This window comes from Capricornis sumatraensis, chromosome 2, assembly GCF_032405125.1.
Source record: "Capricornis sumatraensis isolate serow.1 chromosome 2, serow.2, whole genome shotgun sequence".
Taxonomy (NCBI): Eukaryota; Metazoa; Chordata; class Mammalia; order Artiodactyla; family Bovidae; genus Capricornis; species Capricornis sumatraensis.
In genome coordinates this window covers 77,960,523-77,980,844 of record NC_091070.1, presented here as the reverse complement: position 1 = coordinate 77,980,844, position 20,322 = coordinate 77,960,523, and the positions used below count along the sequence as shown (strand labels likewise).

General features: G+C 40.6%; 1 gene segment (V, D, J or C); it reads right to left on the bottom strand.

Annotated features, from left to right (window-relative positions):
* Positions 1 to 14,226: 14,226 nt before the first annotated feature.
* On the bottom strand, positions 14,227 to 14,878 carry LOC138097047 (T cell receptor delta variable 1-like). The segment is given in 2 exon segments: positions 14,227 to 14,612; positions 14,830 to 14,878. Coding segments are annotated over 2 exon segments (435 nt in total).
* Between the last annotated feature and the right edge of the window lie 5,444 nt (positions 14,879 to 20,322).

The window sequence follows — 20,322 nt, the reverse complement described above, 5'->3', positions numbered from 1 at the left end:
AGATTTTCTAAATAGAAAATCATATTGTCCAAAAATTGTGGCAGTTTTTCATCTTCTTGGTGATCTATATGACTGCCTTTGCATTTACTGTTTTGTTGCACTGAACAGAATTTCTAGCACATGTTGAAGGAAAATGATGAGTGACTATTCTTGCCTTGTTCCCAGTGATAGGAAATGAACATAGTCTTATATTAGTAAGCACACAATTAGAAGTTGAGGAGATTCCCCTCTATTCCTGTGTTTCTCAGAGTTTTCACCACAGTTGACTGTTGAATTTTGTCAAATGCTTTTTCTGCATAGAATGAGATAATCACATGATTTCTTTTTACCATGTAATATAGTGGATTCCATCAACTGATTTTCAAACATTAAAGTAAAAAAAATCCACTCATGCTTGGTATATCTTTATTTTTATATAGTGATGAATTCTACTTGCTATTATTTTGTTAATTTTTTTGCCTTTAAAAATTTTATTGGCATATAATTTATTTGTGGCTGACTTCATTTTTCTGGGTTCCAAAATCACTGCAGATGGTGATTGCAGCCATGAAATTAAAAGATGCTTATTTCTTGGAAGGAAAGTTATGATCAACCTAGACAGCATATTAAAAAGCAGAGACATTACTTTGTCAACAAAGGTCTATCTAGTCAAGGCTATGGTTTTTCCAGTGGTCATGAATGGACGTGAGAGCTGGACTATAAAGAAATCTGAGAGCCGAAGAATTGATGCTTTTGAACTGTGGTGTTGGTCCCTTGGACTGCAAGGAAATCCAACCAGTCCATCCTAAAGGAGATCAGTCTTGGGTGTTCATTGGAAAGATTGATGTTGGAGCTGAAACTCCAATACTTTGGCCACCTGATGCGAAGAGCTGACTCATTTGAAAAGACCCTGATGTTGAGAAAGATTGAGGGCAGGAGGAGAAGGGGACAACAGAGGATGAGATGGTTGGATGGCATCACCGACTCGATTGACATGGGTTTGGGTTGACTCCAGGAGTTGGTGATGGACAGGGAGGCCTGGTGTGCTGTGGTTCATGGGGTTGCAAAGAGTTGGACACGACTGAGAGACTGAACTGAAATTGATTTACAATATTGTGTTAGTTTCAAGTGTGCAGCATAGTGATACAGTTACAAATATACATAGATTCATTTTTTTTCAGATTCTTTACCCAAATAGGTATCTATATTCATGAGGGATAGTTCTCTGTCGTTTTCTTTTTGTGACTCTTTGAAAATGTTGGTACTAAAATAATACTAGTTTCAAAAAATGAGTATTTTCTTCTATTTTCTGGAAGAAATTGTGTATAATTCATGCTAATTCTTTTTCAATGTTTGACAGAATTCTTCAGTAACACTGTCTGAGTCCACGGACTTTTGTAATTAAAAGTTCAGTTTTCTTCCTTGACATCATGACTTCAGCTTTCTCTGGCCCCTGCTCTGAGGGGAGTTGAGGAGGGGTGGCCCCTGGAGCCCACAGTGAGGGTTGGGGACAGACAGCAGGTGCTTCCAGAGCACTGTGTCGTGGCACAGAAGTAAGTTCCTACATCTGAGGGCAGAGCAGCCGTGAGGTGCAGGGAGCTGTGCTGTCTGGACTCTCCAAACCGAACTGTCAGTCTCTGCTACATCTTTATTTCGCCACCCTTAGCTAATATCATCAAGAGGACAGGACTGCCCCCAGGCCTCTGCTTATACCACTGTAAGTTGTAAAATGTGCTCGAGAAATTGCAGTATGTGGTGAAGTTCTCTCCTTCTTGCAGAAGCAAGAATTCAGGAAAATGCTTTATCTGTTGCCCATTCATTTCTGTTCAGAAAAACAGAGGGAAACATCAGAGAAAATCTGATTAGATGTCTAATCTGTCAACTACCCTGGTCTCTCTCATTCTTGTGCATTTTTCTCCTTTGTTTCAAGTCTCTCTCCTCAATTCCCTCTCTCTTCTTACTTTATAATTTTTGTGTCTTTTCACAACTTTGCTCTCAATCAAAAAGTCCCACTCCTCCAGTTGTCTGCAGATAAGATTCCGCTGTGCTGAATTTTCTGTGAGCAATCAGGGAAACCCCAAACTCACGTGGTACTTGCATCCATAAGATTAACACTGGTGCTGTGAGCAGCATCTCCCTCTTCTTCCTCGTCAGGAAGAGTTGCTGAATCTACCTAGACCTAAAGTGTTTCCCTTGTACAAGCTTCTTCCAGACCCACAGAAACATGGTCTGCAGTGCTCTTTGGAAAGAAAGGTGAAAGGAGTGACTGCAGTTTGAGGCAGCCAATCAGGCTTACCACTGCTTTCAGTTCACTTCAGTTCAGTGGCTCAGTCATGTCCGACTCTTTCCGACTCCATGAATCACAGCACGCCAGGCCTCGCTGTCCTTCACCAACTCCCAGAGCTCACTCAGACTCACGTCCATCGAGTCAGTGATGCCATCCAGCCATCTCATCCTCTGTCGTCACTTTCTCTCCTGCCCCCAGTCCCTCCCAGCATCAGAGTCTTTTCCAGTGAGTCAACTCTTCGCATGAGGTGGCCAAAGTACTGGAGTTTCAGCTTTATCATCATTCCTTCCAAAAAAAAATCCCAGGGCTGATCTCCTTCAGAATGGACTGGCTGCATTTCCTTGCAGTTCAAGGGACTCTCAAGAGTCTTCTCCAACACCATAGTTTAAAAGCATCAATTCTTTGGCACTCAGCCTTCTTCACAACCAACTCTAACATCCATACATGACCACAGGAAAAACCATAGCCTTGACTAGACAGACCTTAGTCGGCAAAGTAATATCTCTGCTTTTGAATATACTATCTAGGTTGGTCATAACTTTTCTTCCAAGGAGTAAGCGTCTTTTAATTTCATGGCTGCATCACCATCTGCAGTGATTTTGGAGCCCAGAAAAATAAAGTCTGACACTGTTTCCACTGATTCCCCATCTATTTTCCATGAAGTGTTGGAACCGGATGCCAAGATCTTCGTTTTCTGAATGTTGAGCTTTAAGCCAAATTTTCCGCTCTCCTCTTTCACTTTCATCAAGACGCTTTTGAGTTCCTCTGCACTTTCTGCCATAAGGGTGGTGTCATCTGCATATCTGAGGTTATTGATGTTTCTCCCGGAAATCTTGATTCCAGCTTGTGTTTCTTCTAGCCCAGCGTTTCTCATGATGTACACTGCATATAAGCTAAATAAGCAGGGTGACAATATACAGCCTTGACATACTCCTTTTCCTATTTGGAACCAGTCTGTTGTTCCATGTCCAGTTCTAACTGTTGCTTCCTGACCTGCATACAGATTTCTCAAGAGGCAGGTTAGGTGGTCTGGTATTCCCATCTCTTTCAGAATTTTCCACAGTTTACTGTGATCCACACAGTCAAAGGCTTTGGCATAGTCAATAAAGTAGAAATAGATGTTTTTCTGCAACTCTCTTGCTTTTTCCATGAACCAGCAGATGTTGGCAATTTGATCTCTGGTTCCTCTGCTTTTTCTAAAACCAGCTTGAACATCAGGGAGTTCACGGTTCATGTATTGCTGAAGCCTGGCTTGGAGATTTTTGAGCATTACTTTACTAGCATGTGAGATGAGTGCAATTGTGCGGTAGTTTGAGCATTCTTTGGCATTGCCTTTCTTTGGAATTGGAATGAATACTGATCTTTTCCAGTCCTGTGGCCACGGCTGAGTTTTCCAAATTTGCTGGCATATTGAGTGCAGCACTTTCACAGCATCTTCTTTCAGGATTTGAAACAGCTCAACTGGAATTCCATCACCTCCACTATCTTTGTTTGTAGTGATGCTTTCTAAGTACCACTTGACTTCACATTCCAAGATGTCTGGCTCTAGATTAGTGATCACATCATCATGATTATCTGGGTCGTGAAGATCTTTTTTGTACAGTTCTTCCGTGTGTTCTTGCCACCTCTTCTTAATATCTTCTGCTTCTGTTAGGTCCATACCATTTCTGTCCTTTATTGTGCCCATCTTTGCATGAAACGTTCCCTTGGTATCTCTAATTTTCTTGAAGAGATCTCTAGTCTTTCCCATTCTGTTGTTTTCCTCGATTTCTTTGCATTGATCACTGAAGAAGGCTTTCTTATTTCTTCTTGCTATTCTTTGGAACTCTGCATTCAGATGCTTATATCTTTCCTTTTCTCCTTTGCTTTTTGCCTCTCTTCTTTTCACAGCTATTTGTAAGGCCTCCTCAGACAGCCATTTTGCTTTTTTGCATTTCTTTTCCATGGGGATGATCTTGATCCCTGTCTCCTGTACAATGTCATGAACCTCATTCCATAGTTCATCAGGCACTCTATCTATCAGATCTAGGCCCTTAAATCTATTTCTCACTTCCACTGTATAATCATAAGGGATTTGATTTAGGTCATACCTGAATGGTCTAGCGGTTTTCCCTACTTTCTTCAATTTGAATCTGAATTTGGCAATAAGGAGTTCATGATCTGAGCCACAGTCAGCTCCTGCTCTTGTTTTTGTTGACTGTATAGAGCTTCTCCATCTTTGACTGCATAGAATATAATCAATCTGATTTCAGTGTTGACCATCTGGTGATGTCCATGTGTAGAGTCCTCTCTTGTTTTGTTGGAAGAGGGTGTTTGCTATGACTAGTGCATTTTCTTGGCAAAACTCAATAGCCTTTGCCCTGCTTCATTCTTTATTCCAAGGCCAAATTTGCCAGTTACTCCAGGTTTTTCTTGACTTCCTACTTTTGCATTCCAGTTCCCTATAATGAAAAGGACATCTTTTTTGGGTGTTAGTTTTAAAACGTCTTGTAGGTCTTCATAAAACCATTCAACTTCAGCTTCTTCATCATTACTGGTTGGGGCATAGACTTGGATAACTGTGATATTGAATGGTTTGCCTTGGAGACGAACAGAGATCATTCTGTCGTTTTTGAGATTGCATCCAAGTCCTGCATTTTGGAGTCTTTTGTTGACCATGATGGCTACTCCATTTCTTCTGAGGGATTTCTGCCCGCAGTAGTAGATATAATGGTCATCTGAGTTAAATTCACCTATTCCAGTCCATTTTACTTCGCTGATTCCTAGAATGTCGACGTTCACCTTTGCCATCTCCTGTTTGACCACTTCCAATTTGCCTTGAGGAGACACCCCGCGTCCGAGGTCAGGGGCGGCGGCCGAGAGGAGCTACCCTGAATCCAAGGTCAGTGGTGGCCGGGAGGAGACACTGCACGTCCCAGGCCAGGGGCGGTGACCCTGAAGAGCCACCCCGAGCCCAAGGCCAGGGGCGGCAACTGGTAGGAGCCACCCACGCCCAAGGTCAGGGCCGGCAGCTGGGAGGAGCAACCCGAGGAGAGGTGGCTGCGCAGGTGCAGGAGGGCCTAGAGGAACTATCCCATGTTGAAGGTCAGGAATGGCTGTGGTAAGGAGATACCCCTCGTCCAAGGTAAGGAGCAGTGCCTGTGCTTTGCTGGAGCAGCCCTGAAGAGATAACCCATGCCCATGGTAAGAGAAACCCAAGTAAGATGGTAGGTGTTGCAAGAAGGCATCAGAGGGCAGACACAGTGAAACCATACTCACAGAAAACTAGTCAATCTAATCACACTAGGACCACAGCCTTGTCTAACTCAATGAAACCAATCCATGCCTGTGGGGCAACCCAAGACCAATGGGTCATGGTGCAGAGGTCTGACAGAATGTGGTCCACTGGAGAAGGGAATGGCAAGCCACTTCAATATTCTTGCCTTGAGAACCCCATGAACAGTATGAAAAGGCAAAATGATAGGATACCAAAAGCGGAACTCCCCAGGTCATTAGGTGCCCAATATGCTACTGGAGATCAGTGGAGAAATAACTCCAGAAAGAATGAAGGGATGGAGCCAAAGCAAAAATAATATCTAGCTGTGCATGTGACTGGTGATAGAAGCAAGATCCAACGCTGTAAAGAGCAATATTGCATAGGAACTTGGAATGTCAGGTCCACGAATCAAGGAAATTGGAAGTGGTCAAACAAGAGATGCCCCCATGTGGTTGGATCAAATATTGCTGATTTTATAACATTTACAAAGTTTTCTTACTGTTATTATTGCAGATATATTTTAAATTTTTATTTTATTTTAGAGTATAGTTGATTAACAATGTTGGGCTAGTTTCAGGTTTACAGCGAAGTGTTTCAGTTATACATATACATGTATCTATTCTTTGTCAACATTTTTTCTAACTCCTGTGGTAAATTTTTATCAAGTCTTGGAAAGAGTTTACTCATCCTGATAGTGTTTAAAAAGTGAAAGTGAAAGTGAAATGCACCCAGTTGTGCCCGACTCTTTGCTACCCACAGGCCATGGAATTCTCCAAACCAGAATACTGGAGTTGGTAGCCTTTCCCTTCTGCAGGGGATCTTCCCAACCCAGGGATTGAACACAGGTCTCCCACATTGCAAGTGGATTCTTTGGCAGCTGAGCCACATGATAGTGTTTGGGGAGGTATATTTTGCCCTTCAGGAATGGATTCTGTGATTCTTTAAAAGCCAGGGCATCAGAATGAAATAAAATGTTTCATTTGTCATTTCCAATTTTATCAGAATCATGTAGTGTGTTTTTCTGTAGGTACTGATGGAATATATTAGGTCATTGTAATAAACGTGGAAAAGATCCATAATTTATTGTTAGACAACCTATGATGTCAAAATGGAAGATAAAATGTATCTTTTTCTCTGCTGTTATATAGAATACTCTGGCTGTTAATTATGCAATTTAAAGCTTATATATTGGCTGTCTTACCATGTTACTTTACCACATACCAGGAATTTTAAGAAATCAATACAATTCGAAAAGAGTCTTATCTATCTATCAGACATGAACTTCTCTAAGAAGAGTTTCTTAGAATGAAACAGTTGAATAGAATACCATCCTATGGCTCTACGGAATTTCAGAATTTCTCACTTAGCACTTATTAGCACTTAGCACTTTTATTATAATGGTTTGTTAATTGCGGGGGCTGGCCCCATGTGCCTAGAGGGCATGTTCTGCATCATCATCAAGAACTAAGCTGTCCTATATGTTGGCTAAAAGCTCCTTAGTTTAAAGTAAATTAAAATTAAACAGTGAAAGTGAGAAATAGACTCAAAGAATTAACTCTGATAGAGTACCTGAAGAACTATGGACGGAGGTTCATGACATTGTACAGGAGGCAGGGATCAAGAGCATCCCCAAGAAAAGAAATGTGAAAAGGCAAAATGGTTGTCTGAGAAGGCATTACAAATAGCTGAAAAGAAGAGAAGTGAAAGGCGAAGGAGAAAAGGAAAGATAGACCCCTTTGAATGCAGAGTTCCAAAGAATAGCAAGAAGAGATAAGAAAGCCTTCTTCAGTGATCAGTACAAAGAAATAGAGGAAAACAGTAGAATGGGAAAGACTAGAGATCTCTTCAAGAAAGTTAGAGATACCAAGGGAACATTTCATGCAAAGATGGGCACAATAAAGGACAGAAATGGTATGGACCTAATAGAAGCAGAAGATATTAAGAAGAGGTGGCAAGAATACAAAGAAGAACTGTATGAAAGAGATCTTCATGACCCAGATAATCATGATGGTATGATCACTCACCTAGAGCCAGACATCCTGAAATGCAAAGTCAAGTGGGACTTTGTTTGAAGCATCACTACAAACAAAGCTAGTGGAGGTGATGGAATTCCAGTTGAGCTATTTCAAATCCTAAAAGAAGATGCTGTGAAAGTGCTGCACTCAATATGCCAGCAAATTTGGAAAACTCAGCAGTGGCCACACGACTGGAAAAAGTCAGTTTTCATTCTGATCCCAAAGAAAGGCAATGCCAAAGAATGTTAACAACTACCACACAATTGTACTCATCTGACATGCTAGTAAAGTAATGCTCAAAATTCTCCAAGCCAGGTTTCAACAGTACTTGAGCCATGAACTTCAAGATGTTCAAGCTGAATTTAGAAAAGGCAGAGGAACCAGAGATCAAATTGCCAATATCCACTGGATCATTGAAAAAGCAAGAGCATTCGAGAAAAACATCTACTTTTGCTTTATTGACTATGCCAAAGCCTTTGACTGTGTAGATCACAACAAACTGTGGAAAAGTCTGAAAGAGATTGGAATTTCAGACCACCTAACCTGCCTCTTGAGAAACCTGTATGCAGGTCAGGAAACAACAGTTAGAACTGGACATGGAACAACAGACTGGTTCCAAATTGGGAAAGGAGTATGTAAAGGCTGCATATTGTCACCCTGCTTATTTAACTTCTATGCAGAGTACATCACGAGAAATGCTGGGCTGGATGAAGCACAAACTGGAATCAAGATTGCTGGGAGAAACATCAATAACTTCAGATACCCAGATGATACCACCTTTATGGCAGAAAGTGAAGAAGAACTAAAGAATCTCTTGATGAAAGTGAAAGAGGAGAGTAAAAATGTTGATTTAAAGCTCAACATTCAGAAAACTAAGATCATAGCATCTGATCCCATCACTTCATGACAAGTAGATAGGGAAACAATGGAAACAGTGTCAGACTTTATTTTGGGGGGCTCCAAAGTCACTTCAGAAGGTGACTGCAGTCATGAAATTAAAAGACACCTGCTCCTTGGAAGAAAAGTTATTACCAACCTAGATAGCATATTAAAAAGCAGAGACATTACTCTGCCAACAAAGGTCCATCTAGACAAAGCTATGGTTTTTCCAGAAGTCATATATGGATGTGAGAGTTGGACTATAAAGAAAGCTGAGGGCCAAAGAACTGATGGTTTTGAACTGTGGTGTTGGAGAAGACTCTTGAGAGTCCCTTGGACTTCAAGGAGATCCAACCAGTCCATCCTAAAGGAAATCAGTCCTGAATGTTCATTGAAAGGACTGATGCTGAAGCTGAAACTTCAATACTTTAGCCACCTGATACGAAGAACTGACTCATTTGAAAAGACCCTGATGCTGGGAAAGATTGAAGGTGGGAGGAGAAGGGGTTGACAGAGGATGAGATGGTTGGATGGCATCACCGACTCAATGGACATGAGTTTCAGCAAACTCTGGGAGTTGGTGATAGACATGAGTTTGAGCAAACTCTGGGAGTTGGTGATGGACAAGGAGGCCTGTCATGTTGCAGTCCATGGGGTCAGAAAATATCAGATATGCTTGAGTGACTGAACTGAACTGAATTGAGAATTAAATAGAATTAAGTTTTAGCTTTTCAATCATACTAGCCACATTTCGGGGCTTCCTAGATGGTGCTGGTGGTAAGAACCTTCCTGCCAGTGCAAGAGACATAAGAGACACAGGTTCGATCCTTGGGTCAGGAAGATCCCTGGAGAAGGACATGGCAACCCACTCCAGTATTCTTACCTGGAGAATCTTGCCTGGAGAGCCTGCTGGGCTACAGGCCACACTTATACTACTAGGCTAGGGGCTATTAGACAGTGCAGATAGAGAACATTTCCACCACCTCTGAGAGTTCTATTGACTGTGATGTTCTAGAAGGGAAGATCTATGAAAACAAGAAATTTTGTCTTTCATATTATAATTAAAGTCCCAGGTATGTGGTATACACTAAATAAATATTTGTTTATTGTTCATAACCGTGTTCCCAGAAACTACTTGAATACCTGGTAAATAGTGAACATTCAAACATTTCTTGAGTGATAAATAAATGTGTGTATTTTCATGCTTGAGAGTTTGAACTCAACATAGGCTAAAGACCAATTTAAATGCATTATCCCATGAATGTAAACAATCAGATTGGCTATAGCTATTTAGAAATGTTACTTTTAGGAACTGTGTTAGAATCCTCCTTCTGTCATAACAAATTATCACAAATTTGAGACCTAAATGCCTCCAATGATTCCTGATTCCTGATATCCATGCCCTTGTGTAGACCCTGTGCACACTGCATCTGTGCTGGCTTGGTGACTCACTGTAATATGCATCAAAGTTAATATTGTGGCAGTAGTGAGACTAAACATGAAGACTCTTTCTCAGCTTATGTTTTTGTGAGCCATCAGGTAAGATGAACAACTTCCCTGACAGACAAGGGCCATGGTAATGATTGTGATTATGGAAATAATTTTATAACTAAGCTAATTTACCAAAAGTCATCAAACTGTAGATGCAAAATGGATGAGTTTTATGGAATGTCAGTTATACCTCAATAGAGTTGGTTAAAGTAAATAAGATTTATGTTCTAATTTGCCTGTGTCACAGCTCACGAATCAGGTTAGTTTCGTTGAACATGCACACATTTATTTAAACAAGGATTTTGTGCCCATGATTTCTAAGCTCCAAAAGTTATAAAAGCAATATTCTCTGTTCTCTGTAAGCTCAAAATATTGTTGGAAAAATAAAACATAATCAGGGAAATTTTAATAGTGCAAGATAGCACTAATTAAGATTGTCCAGAATCTAAACCTACTTCTGGGAAATTGATAGTATAAACTGACTGCATAAACTTCTTTCTAGTGAACAACTGAAATAAACAGGAAACAGAGTAGATGCTAAAACTAGACAGCAGTGCCTTCTACATACTCAAACTTAAACTGTGCTCTGAAAAGTGGAACAGAATTGGAAGCCATCTCAATGACTAACCTCTATCTTTACTGCCCGAGAGAAGAGATGCAGAAATCCTGTCATAAACACTCAACCAGCTGCAGGCACTGTAAAAATTCTTGGGGCAGGGGATTGGGAGACAGAATTTGAAATCGCAGAGGAATCTACCCACAAGATAAAGCTCAATATTTTTCCCAGGTGTATTTTATCAGTTTACATAGCATATTACATGTATTCCCCTAAGGATCCATGGTCTATCATGTTTCTCACTGTCAATGGGAAATCAGTTCATACAGTGTTATATTGAGAGAATGGGTGGAATATTATGATATGTAATGAGCATAACCAAGCAATATTTGCTATGATTGTTTATTTTTCCCATTATTGACTCTTGCTCCCACTTCTCAGGCTATTTGTATACTACAAGAAAGGACATAACAGTAAGCACAATTTCACTTATCAGGGAAGAAACTCTCACCTTGTGAAGTAATTTAGAGCTTTCTTTCCAAGGTAGCCTCTTACTCTCCAGCCAGAATCATCCTACATATTCTATGTTTGAAGTCAATCCCTTTTATATCTGGCAGGCAAAAGAGAGGGAGAGGAAAAAAAAAAAAAAAAGAAAGGCCAGTTCTCCTGAATTCTCTCTCTCCAGGTGTCTGCACTGAGTTTACTGACTGGTTGAGCAAACACAGGCCCAACCTTGACTAGACTTCCTCACAGTTTAGTGCTTCCCAGGTGGTAAAGGGGTATAGGAGTGTCAGTGTAGGAGATATAAGAGGTGTGGGTTTGATTCCTGGGTTGGGAAGATCCCCTGGAGGAGGGCATGGCAACCCCACTCTAGTATTCTTGCCTGGAGAATCCCACATACAGAGGAGCCATGTGGGCTACAGTCCATGGGGTTGCAGAGTCGACACGACTGATGAGACTTAGCACAGAGGGCAGCAAGGAAGCCAGTGCATCACAAAACATGTGATTAGGACACCAGGTGGCAGTGCTTCAGCTTTCATGCCTGCTACGTGCAGTGTGCTGGAGTCTGATTCTCAAGGAAGGAAAATAGAAAGATTTAAATAAAGAATTCACCAAGTAAAGATGAGTAAAGATGTGAAGGAACTTCAGAGATAACACCATGTAGATGTTTGGCAAGATAGCATCACAGGAGTGTTTAAAGAATAACACCCCATCGTAGCCCTCAATTTTCCCCAGCATACTATTATATAAAAAACCTGCTAAAGCATTCAGCACTGTTAACTGATTAGTGGATGATTTCCTCATCTACTCATCCTGGGACTTTGTGCCTAGATTTGGAATCTTCTATTCTAGTTCACTTTTGGTTCCAGTTTAAACCAGTAATGTTACCATCACTCAGATGTCCAGCCACCCTATTTTGAGTCCAAGTGCTCCTCCATAGTCCAGACCTTGCTCCTCAGGAGCCCCCTAAAATGCTACACTCTGGCTGATACTAAAAGGTAGAGAATCACTTCACAGTTTGGAAAGTTATGGTGCATTTTCCAAAGATTAAAAGAAAATGAAACAATAAAACAATAAAACCTATCTCATAGGGTTTTGGTATTTAAATTAGATGACGAATCTGAAATGCATACCACAGTGCCTGACATAGAATAAGCTAAATACCATCTTTCTTTTTTTTCTAGTGAAACCTGCCTTTTCTTTAATATCCAGAACCTATGACTTATTACTACCTTTTTTTTCCCTCCACATTGGTTTGATGAGGGAAACTATAGGAAATTTATTTAATCACTGATTTTCTTTGAGACAGTCATTATTTTTCCCTGTCCTCTTGGGTCATATTCTCCTAGCTACATTAGTACATTCAGGGTGCTGAAAGGATACAGATGGAGCACTCAGAAGAAGCTTTATTTTCACTTAACCTGATGAATAATAATATTATTTTTGGTATATTTATTAGGTATTGAATATCAAATTTCTGAATTGGATCTCCAAGATTGTCCCATTCTTCTTGACTCTTTTCTTTACTGATTAATTTGTATGTGTTTTATATATTTCTTTCATTTGAGTTCTTTTTCAGAAATATGCATTGCAAATATAGTTTCAATGTCTGCACATTGACTTTCCACCCTCTTAGCATTGATATTCAACACAGACATTTTAATATATATCTTCATTTTCATAAGCTAGCTTGAAAGTTTTATTTATTTTCTTAAACACTTTAAAAATACTTTCCCTTGGTAACTTCTGTTGGTCTGAATGAGAAGTCAGGTATCACTGTTTTTTCAAAGTTCTGATAGCTATTATTTTTTCCAGTAGATTGATTATCTCTACTTTTTAAATTAGTTTTTATTGGAGTATAGTTGCTTTACAATGTTAGTTTCTGTTGTACAGCAAAGTGAATCAGTTATATGTATACATATATCCACTCTTTTTTAGATTGTGCTCCTCTATAGGTCATTATAGAATATTGAGCAGAGTTTCCTGTGTTATACAGAAGGTTCTCATTAGTTATCTATTTTATATATAGCAGTGTGTATATGTGAATCCCAGTGTGCCGGTTTATCCCTCATATATCCCTTTCCCCCTTTGGTAACCATAATTAGTTTTCTACATCCTGGATTCTATTTCTGTTTTGTAAATATCTTCATTTGTAAATACCATTTTTTAAAATTCCGTCTGATAAAAGAGATATCAGATGACACGTCTTTCTCTGTCTGCCTTGCTTCACTCAGCATGACAGTCTTCAGGTCCACTGTTTTGTTCTTTCTCAGGCTGAATAATAATTGTGTATATGTGCCATATATTTTTCATCTATTATTCCATCGCTGGACATTTAGGTTGCTTCCGTGTCTACCTACTATAATTAGTGCTGCAATGAACATTAGGATGCTTATATCTTTTCTGCTTGTATAGACTACTCCATCAGCTCTAGCAACTGTCTGAGTTCTAATCTTTATATATAACTAATCTCTTATTCGACATCACTGATGGTCGGCATCCCTGATTGTACCTTAAGCGACACAAAGTCTAAGAACAAAGGACTAAGGAATGATTTTCATGACGATTCCAGATAACTATACCCAGGTTTGTGATGTGAGTGTATTTTAGTGAAGCAGTCACTTTAAATTATTATGGAGCAAGTTTATAGCTTTAGACAAGTTTACACATGTTCTGTATGATTGATTTAAAGTCAAAAGTTCAAGAGAAGAATGTATTAGTAGAAAGTTACTGTGGACACCTGCTTCCAAATATAGAAAGATCTTTGATTTACTTGAAGATTTAACTACAAAGTTTAATGAAGGCAATATTTATAGATTTGCAGGCAGGGTTAAGGAAAACAAAGAAGAGACGGGAAGCATCAAGATACTAGCAAGAGCTGAAAGCCTGTATCAACCTGGGCAATCAGAGGAAACTGTTAGTGAAAGGGGAGGCAAGAGCTGTGAAGTGGATCCACCAGAAAGGAGCTGCAGGAGATAAGATGTGCTTTCCCAGTTCCAGCATCTACCGGCCTCCTGCTCAAATGGGGGACCCAAAGCAGTGGTGGGAAATTGAGGGACCAAAGGGGTGGAGAAACCACAGTGATTTCCTGTCTTCTTCAGGCTCCAGTTTTTGTGAAGCAGGCCCACTTGGTTCCAGCTGTAGCCTGCTGATCCACCTCGAAGGAGCTTTTATTTAGAATTAAATCTTCTGATCCAGACCACAGATGAAGCAACCACAGGACTACCATTTCTCTTCTGGGATGTGCAGGTGTGCACTTCAACTAAGGTCCTGAAGCAGTGAGGCTCTCTCTTATTAAGCTCTGGGGTTTTTGTTCAGCTTTTCCCATTACTTCAAGCACTGTGAGCTCCCAGAGAGCACAGAAGTACTTTGCAGAGTCTTCGAGCTGTAAGGCTGAAATGATGAGGCTGATGGATTTATGTGCTTTCTGGAAGTTTACAGAGTAGCGGCCGTTCCTCGCATTACCGTATTCTGAATACTGATGAATAAGCAAAGTCATCTCTCCCCTGGGAAGCTGTTTATACCAAAAAATGTAGTAGTAGTCCGTGGTCCAACTTACTTCATATCGACAATTCAGGGTGACTGTCTGCCCCACTTGACTGGGTACAGCTGTCTGGACTTGAGTTACTTGCTGGGCCACACTGGATCCTATGGGGAAAAAAAACAGAAAACAGAGATGAAGTAGTAAATAAAATAGTGTGGGATTTAGATTAATTTAGGACTCAGAGACAAACCAAATTGAAATTATAAAATGCTTCTTTTTCCCCAGTCCTCCTTTCCTCCCCAAGTCCCTGTGAAGCACCACGCGCCTATGAGCAGGCCTTTCACCCTGAACACTCACACCCATGCTTGGAAGCATCCCTACCAGAGAAGGTGAAGGCCAGGAACACCCAGAGCAGACTGGAGAGCGGCATGAGGCGTCGATTCCCCTGAACAAACGTGCTCATTTCTGCCTCAAGCTGAGAGCTCAGTGTCTCTGTGCCTGGCAGCACATATACATAGTACCTGTTCCTGTGTGACTCCTTCAAACAGGAAGTGGGGTTTGTCATGTTCACAGATCACATGGTCTTTTTCACAGATGGGAAAAACTTTTGGCTCACAGATGTTTAATTTTCTGCTTTTCTTTCCCTGATTATTACGTTAGGTGGATCCTGAAAGCGTCGTGGAGAAAGCAGTTAGTATCGTGTGTGAGGGCTTCCCTGATGGCTCAGATGGTAAAGAATATGCCTGTAATTCAAGAGACGCTGGTTTGATCCCTGAGTTAAGAAGATCCCCTGGAGAAGGGAATGGCAACCCACTCCAGTGTTCTTGCTTGGAGAATTCCATGGATAGAGGAGTCTGGTGGCTACAGTCTATGGGGACCCAAAGAGTTGGACATGACTGGCGACTAACACACACACACATGTTAAGGGTTTGAGCTGAGAGAAACAGAAGACTAAATAAGTTGACATACACTGATAATAATTTTGCCAGCCCATTCAAAACATATTAGTATACACTATGAATCCTTCCTGTAATCTACTTACCGGTCATTCTGGTCATTCATTTAGTCTATGCTTACATTTCTTTATCCAAAATTTAATGACTCTTAAAAAACCCACAATAAAACAAACTCACAGACCTTTAGCTTTCTTGTGTGTGTGCTGTGCTGTTGCTTCAGTCATATGCAACTCTTTCCAACCCCGTGGACTGTAACCTGCCAGGCTCCTCTGTCCATGGGGATTCTGCAGGCAAGAATACTGGAGTGGGTTCCCAACACAGGGATCAAACCCTCATCTCTTGCACTGGCAGATGGGTTCTTTAACACTAGCGCCACCTGGGAAGGGCCAAGCATACTGGAGAGGGTTTCCATGCCCTCCTCCAGGGAAATCTCCTGACCCAGGGATTGAACCAGCATCTCATGTCTCCTGAATTGCCAGCTGGGTTCTTTACCACTAGCTCAACCTGGGAGGCCCTTTAGTTTTCTTGACAAAGGCAGTCTTTTCCAAAATAATTAATATATCTTTTTCTTTCCTCACTTGGTTCTAGGTCTTTGTTTATATTTTTCAATAAATAAAGTGACTTCAATATCAAATGATAAAAAAATCACTCCTGACTTTCAGAATCTATTCAGTTGTATGTGTGTGTGTTTTTTTTTTTAATGAAATGCTTAACAGGAAAAAATATTAATCTTTGAAATCTGACGTTGAGTTTTACTTGGTAGACTTTGAAGAGCATCAGTATATTCAATCCTACTGCCTTTACAAGTAGAATTGTATTTATTAGATCAGGTGTCCTTTATTGTCCTCATGTCATATTTTTTACCCCAAAGTGTTCAGTTTCTCTTCTTAGTGGTTTGTTATTCTTCTCTGTAAAGTCAAGTTAAGCATGCTGATTTTTTCGGTGACACAATACTACAGTGCGCTCTTACGAAATATGGTATCTGTAAACACTTAGTCAATGTTGACACCACACTATTTGGTGACTGAAGTTTTGAATACTGTACATGATCATGTAGAATGTCATTGTCAATCTTCCATTTGATTTCCTTGTTTTAATAGATGAATTCATAGAAAAGAACCAAAGGCAAATACACAAGTAGAAAAGAAAGTACAGAAAGATCTAAAACAGTGCCAGTTCTTAGATTTTAAGGTTGAAGTAACACATTAATGAGGGATGCAGGGAGGAGAGTTTATTTTTAGTTGAGACATCCACTCCTCTGTTCCATTCACGTCTGGGTGCTGGCAGGCAGCAGATGTCCTGGTTTCCAATTATTTGTAACCAAGTAGAGGACACCACAAATGCCCACAACAGCGCAGGGAGAGTATGAAGGCGGTTTTTCCCCTTTGTTGACATGGCCTTGCTCTGAGTTCCTGACAGTAATGGTGCATGTTCCCTCAGCTGAATTATAGACTCTGACTCTGAAAAGTGAAGCTTCTGGCTGGATCAAGTCTGAATGTGATGACACTCAGGTTGGAAGATTTAGACTGTCCTAAACATTGTTCTGCCTTCCCTTGTGATTTACTAATAAATGATAATACCTGGTAAAGGACAAGCCAGAGTTTAATATTGAAGGATGGAATTGAAAGAGATTTTTTACTTAAAACTTCCAAATTTAGTAGTAAATTAATGTCTTCTAAAATCGTGTCTGACTCTTTGCAACCCCGTGGACTGTTGCCTACCAGGCTGCTCTGTCCATGGGATTTTCCAGGCAATAGAACTGTAGTGGATTGCCATTTCCTTCTCCAGGGGATCTTCCCAACCCAGGGATTGAACCCGGGTCTCCTGCATTGTAGACAGACGCTTTACCATCTGAGCCACCAGAGGAGTCCCTAAAATCTGGGGTGTTATTTGAAACAAATTCATTATGAATCATTCTGTGATTGCAAATATTCGTTCATGTTCTGATTGTTCTCTTGCCTTTCTGATTTTGATTCTAAGATGAATTATACTAACTGCTCCCTGGTTTCCCTAAAGAAGACCAACAATAAGCCATGAACGCCCTTTTCTTCCCACTTACCAGCCAAACCATGTGGGTAACTTTAGCACATAACTTCAGAATAGCAAATATCACACAGACAGATGAACACAGAATAGGCTTCTAACTTCTGTAATCTCTCCAGTTGTGTATTGGAATACCAAATGGTAATGGCTGTAAAATCATATTCATTTGTGATATAACTCTGATTAGCTTATTAAAGGTTTAGGAAGCAAGAACCAATGAGTCTTCTAAATTCAAATATTTGACCATGTTCCTGTCATGAATGCAGTTATACTCTTTAGTTCAGTTCAGTTCAGTTCAGTCGCTCAGTCGTGTCCGACTCTTTGCGACCCCATGAATCGCAGCACACCAGGCCTCCCTGTCCTTCACCAACTCCTGGAGTTCACGCAGACTTGCATCCATCGAATCAGTGATGCCATCCAGCCAGCTCATCCTCTGTCGTCCCCTTCTTCTCCTGCCCACAATCCCTCCCAGCATCAGAGTCTTTTCCAATGAGTCAACTCTTCGCATGAGGTGGCCAAAGTACTAGAGTTTCAGCTTTAGCATCATTCCTTCCAAAGAAATCACAGGGCTGATCTCCTTCAGAATGGACTGGTTGGATCTCAAAAGTCTTCTTCAACACCACAGTTCAAAAGCATCAGTTCTTCAGCGCTCAGCCTTCTTCACAGTCCAACTCTCACGTCCATACATGACCACAGGAAAAACCATAGCCTTGACTAGATGGACCTTAGTTGGCAAAGTAATGTCTCTGCTTTTGAATATACTATCTAGTTTGGTCATAACTTTTCTTCCAAGGAGTAAGCGTCTTTTAATTTTATGGCTGCAATCACCATCTGCCGTGATTTTGGAGCCCAGAAAAATAAAGTCTGACACTGTTTCCACTGTTTCCCCATCTATTTCCCATGGAGTGATGGGACCGGATGCCATGATCTTCCTTTTCTGAATGTTGAGCTTTAAGCCAACTTTTTCACTCTCCTCTTTTACTTTCATCAAGAGGCTTTTTAGTTCCTCTTCACTTTCTGCCATAAGGGTGGTGTCATCTGCATATCTGAGGTTATTGATATTTCTCCCAGCAATCTACAATCTTATAATTCTCATTTCATAGGGTCGCAATGAGTCGGACACGACTGAGCTACTGAAGTGAACTGAATTGATAGTTGTCATGAGGACAAAACTTCTCCTAAAATGTTGCTTAATCAGTAAAAATATTAAAAGCCATTAACAATATATATGTTTTCTAAAATAAAAATATTTCCCTTTCTTGACATTGAAGGAATGAAAATTCTATTTCATCTTATTCTGAAATTTCATCTAATGAAGTCATTTACATCAAATTAATGAAATTTCATTTTATTTTTGTTTTAACACCTCATAAAGAAGCCCCAATAAGAATAACTTATTCTTTTTATAATTTTATTTACTTATTAATTTAGAGTGTTTTGGGGTCTTCATTGCTACACAGGCCATTCTCTAGCTGCAGAGAGAGGGGGTTCCTCTGAGGTTGCTCTTCCCATCGCGGTGGCTTCTCTTACTGTGGAGCACAGGCTCTAGACCACAGACCCAATAGTTGTGTGCACAGGATTAGCTGCTCCGTGACATGTGGGATCTTCCTGTATCAGGGGTTGAACCAACGTCTCCTGATTTGGCAGGCAGATTCTTTACCACTGAGCCTCCAGGGAAGACCTAACAGTTATTTTATAATAGATTGTCCTTGGATTCTCCGTGCTTCCTTCATAGGAATCCCCAAACTCACGTAGCATATGAGGGCACATAATTACTACTGCGGTTCCCAGATCTTCCCCAGCTCTCCCTCTTACATCTCTGGTGACTGTCTTCTGAAGCTCACCTTGTGTTCCAATCTGGGCACTACATCCTACTTTGAGTTTTGCGTATTTCAGTTCAGTGAAAAATACTCCAGTCCAGTAGTTATACATCCTATTCCAAACTTGTTATTCAACGGTTCAAACTAGTAGAAACAAAAAAGCAAAACACACTTCGAGAGGATTTCCCTGGTGGTACAGTGGCTGGGAGTTCACCTGCCAATGCAGGGGACACGGGTTCAATCCCTGGTCTGGGAAGGTTCCACATGCCATGGAGCCGCTGAGCCCGGGCACCACAGCTATGGAGTCTTTGCTCTAGAGCCCAAGAGCTGCAGCTACTGAGCCTGTGTGTCACCACTACTGAAGCCCACATGCCCTAGAGCCTGCATGCTGAAACTCCTGAAGCCTACCCTCCTAGAGCCTGTGCATCACAACAAGAGAAGGCATGACAATAAGCCTGTGCACTGCAGCCAAGAGCAGACCCTGATTACTGCAAACTAGAGAAAACCCGTGTACAGCAGCAAAGACCCAGAGCAGACAATTTTTTTTAATTAAAAAAAATATTTGAGAGACAAAAGGGTTTACACACTGACACGATTAAAATTTTTTTTTATAGTCATCATGCTGTATATTGCATTCCCAGGACTTATTTCTCTTATAACTAGATGTTTCTGTCTTTTGAACATAGTCACCTATTTCACACCTTACACCCCCAATCTATTCTCTGTATCTATGAGATCTGGGTGTGTGTGTGTGTGTGTGTGTCTGTATGTCTGTGTGTGTGTGTTCCTGCACCTGTGTCTTAGAGTCCACATATAAATGATTTCATACAGTATTTGACTTTGTGTGCCTGATTTATTTCACTTAGTATTGTGCCCTCAAGATTCATTCATGTTGTTGTAAATCTATGAAAAAAAATTTTTATCATGTTTTCTTTATCCATTCATCTGTCAAAGGACACTTGGGTTGTTTCCATGTCTCAGCTGTTGTAGATGAACTGCAGTAAACGTGGGGTACAGATATCTTTTTGAGATAGTGACTTCATTTTCTTCAGATG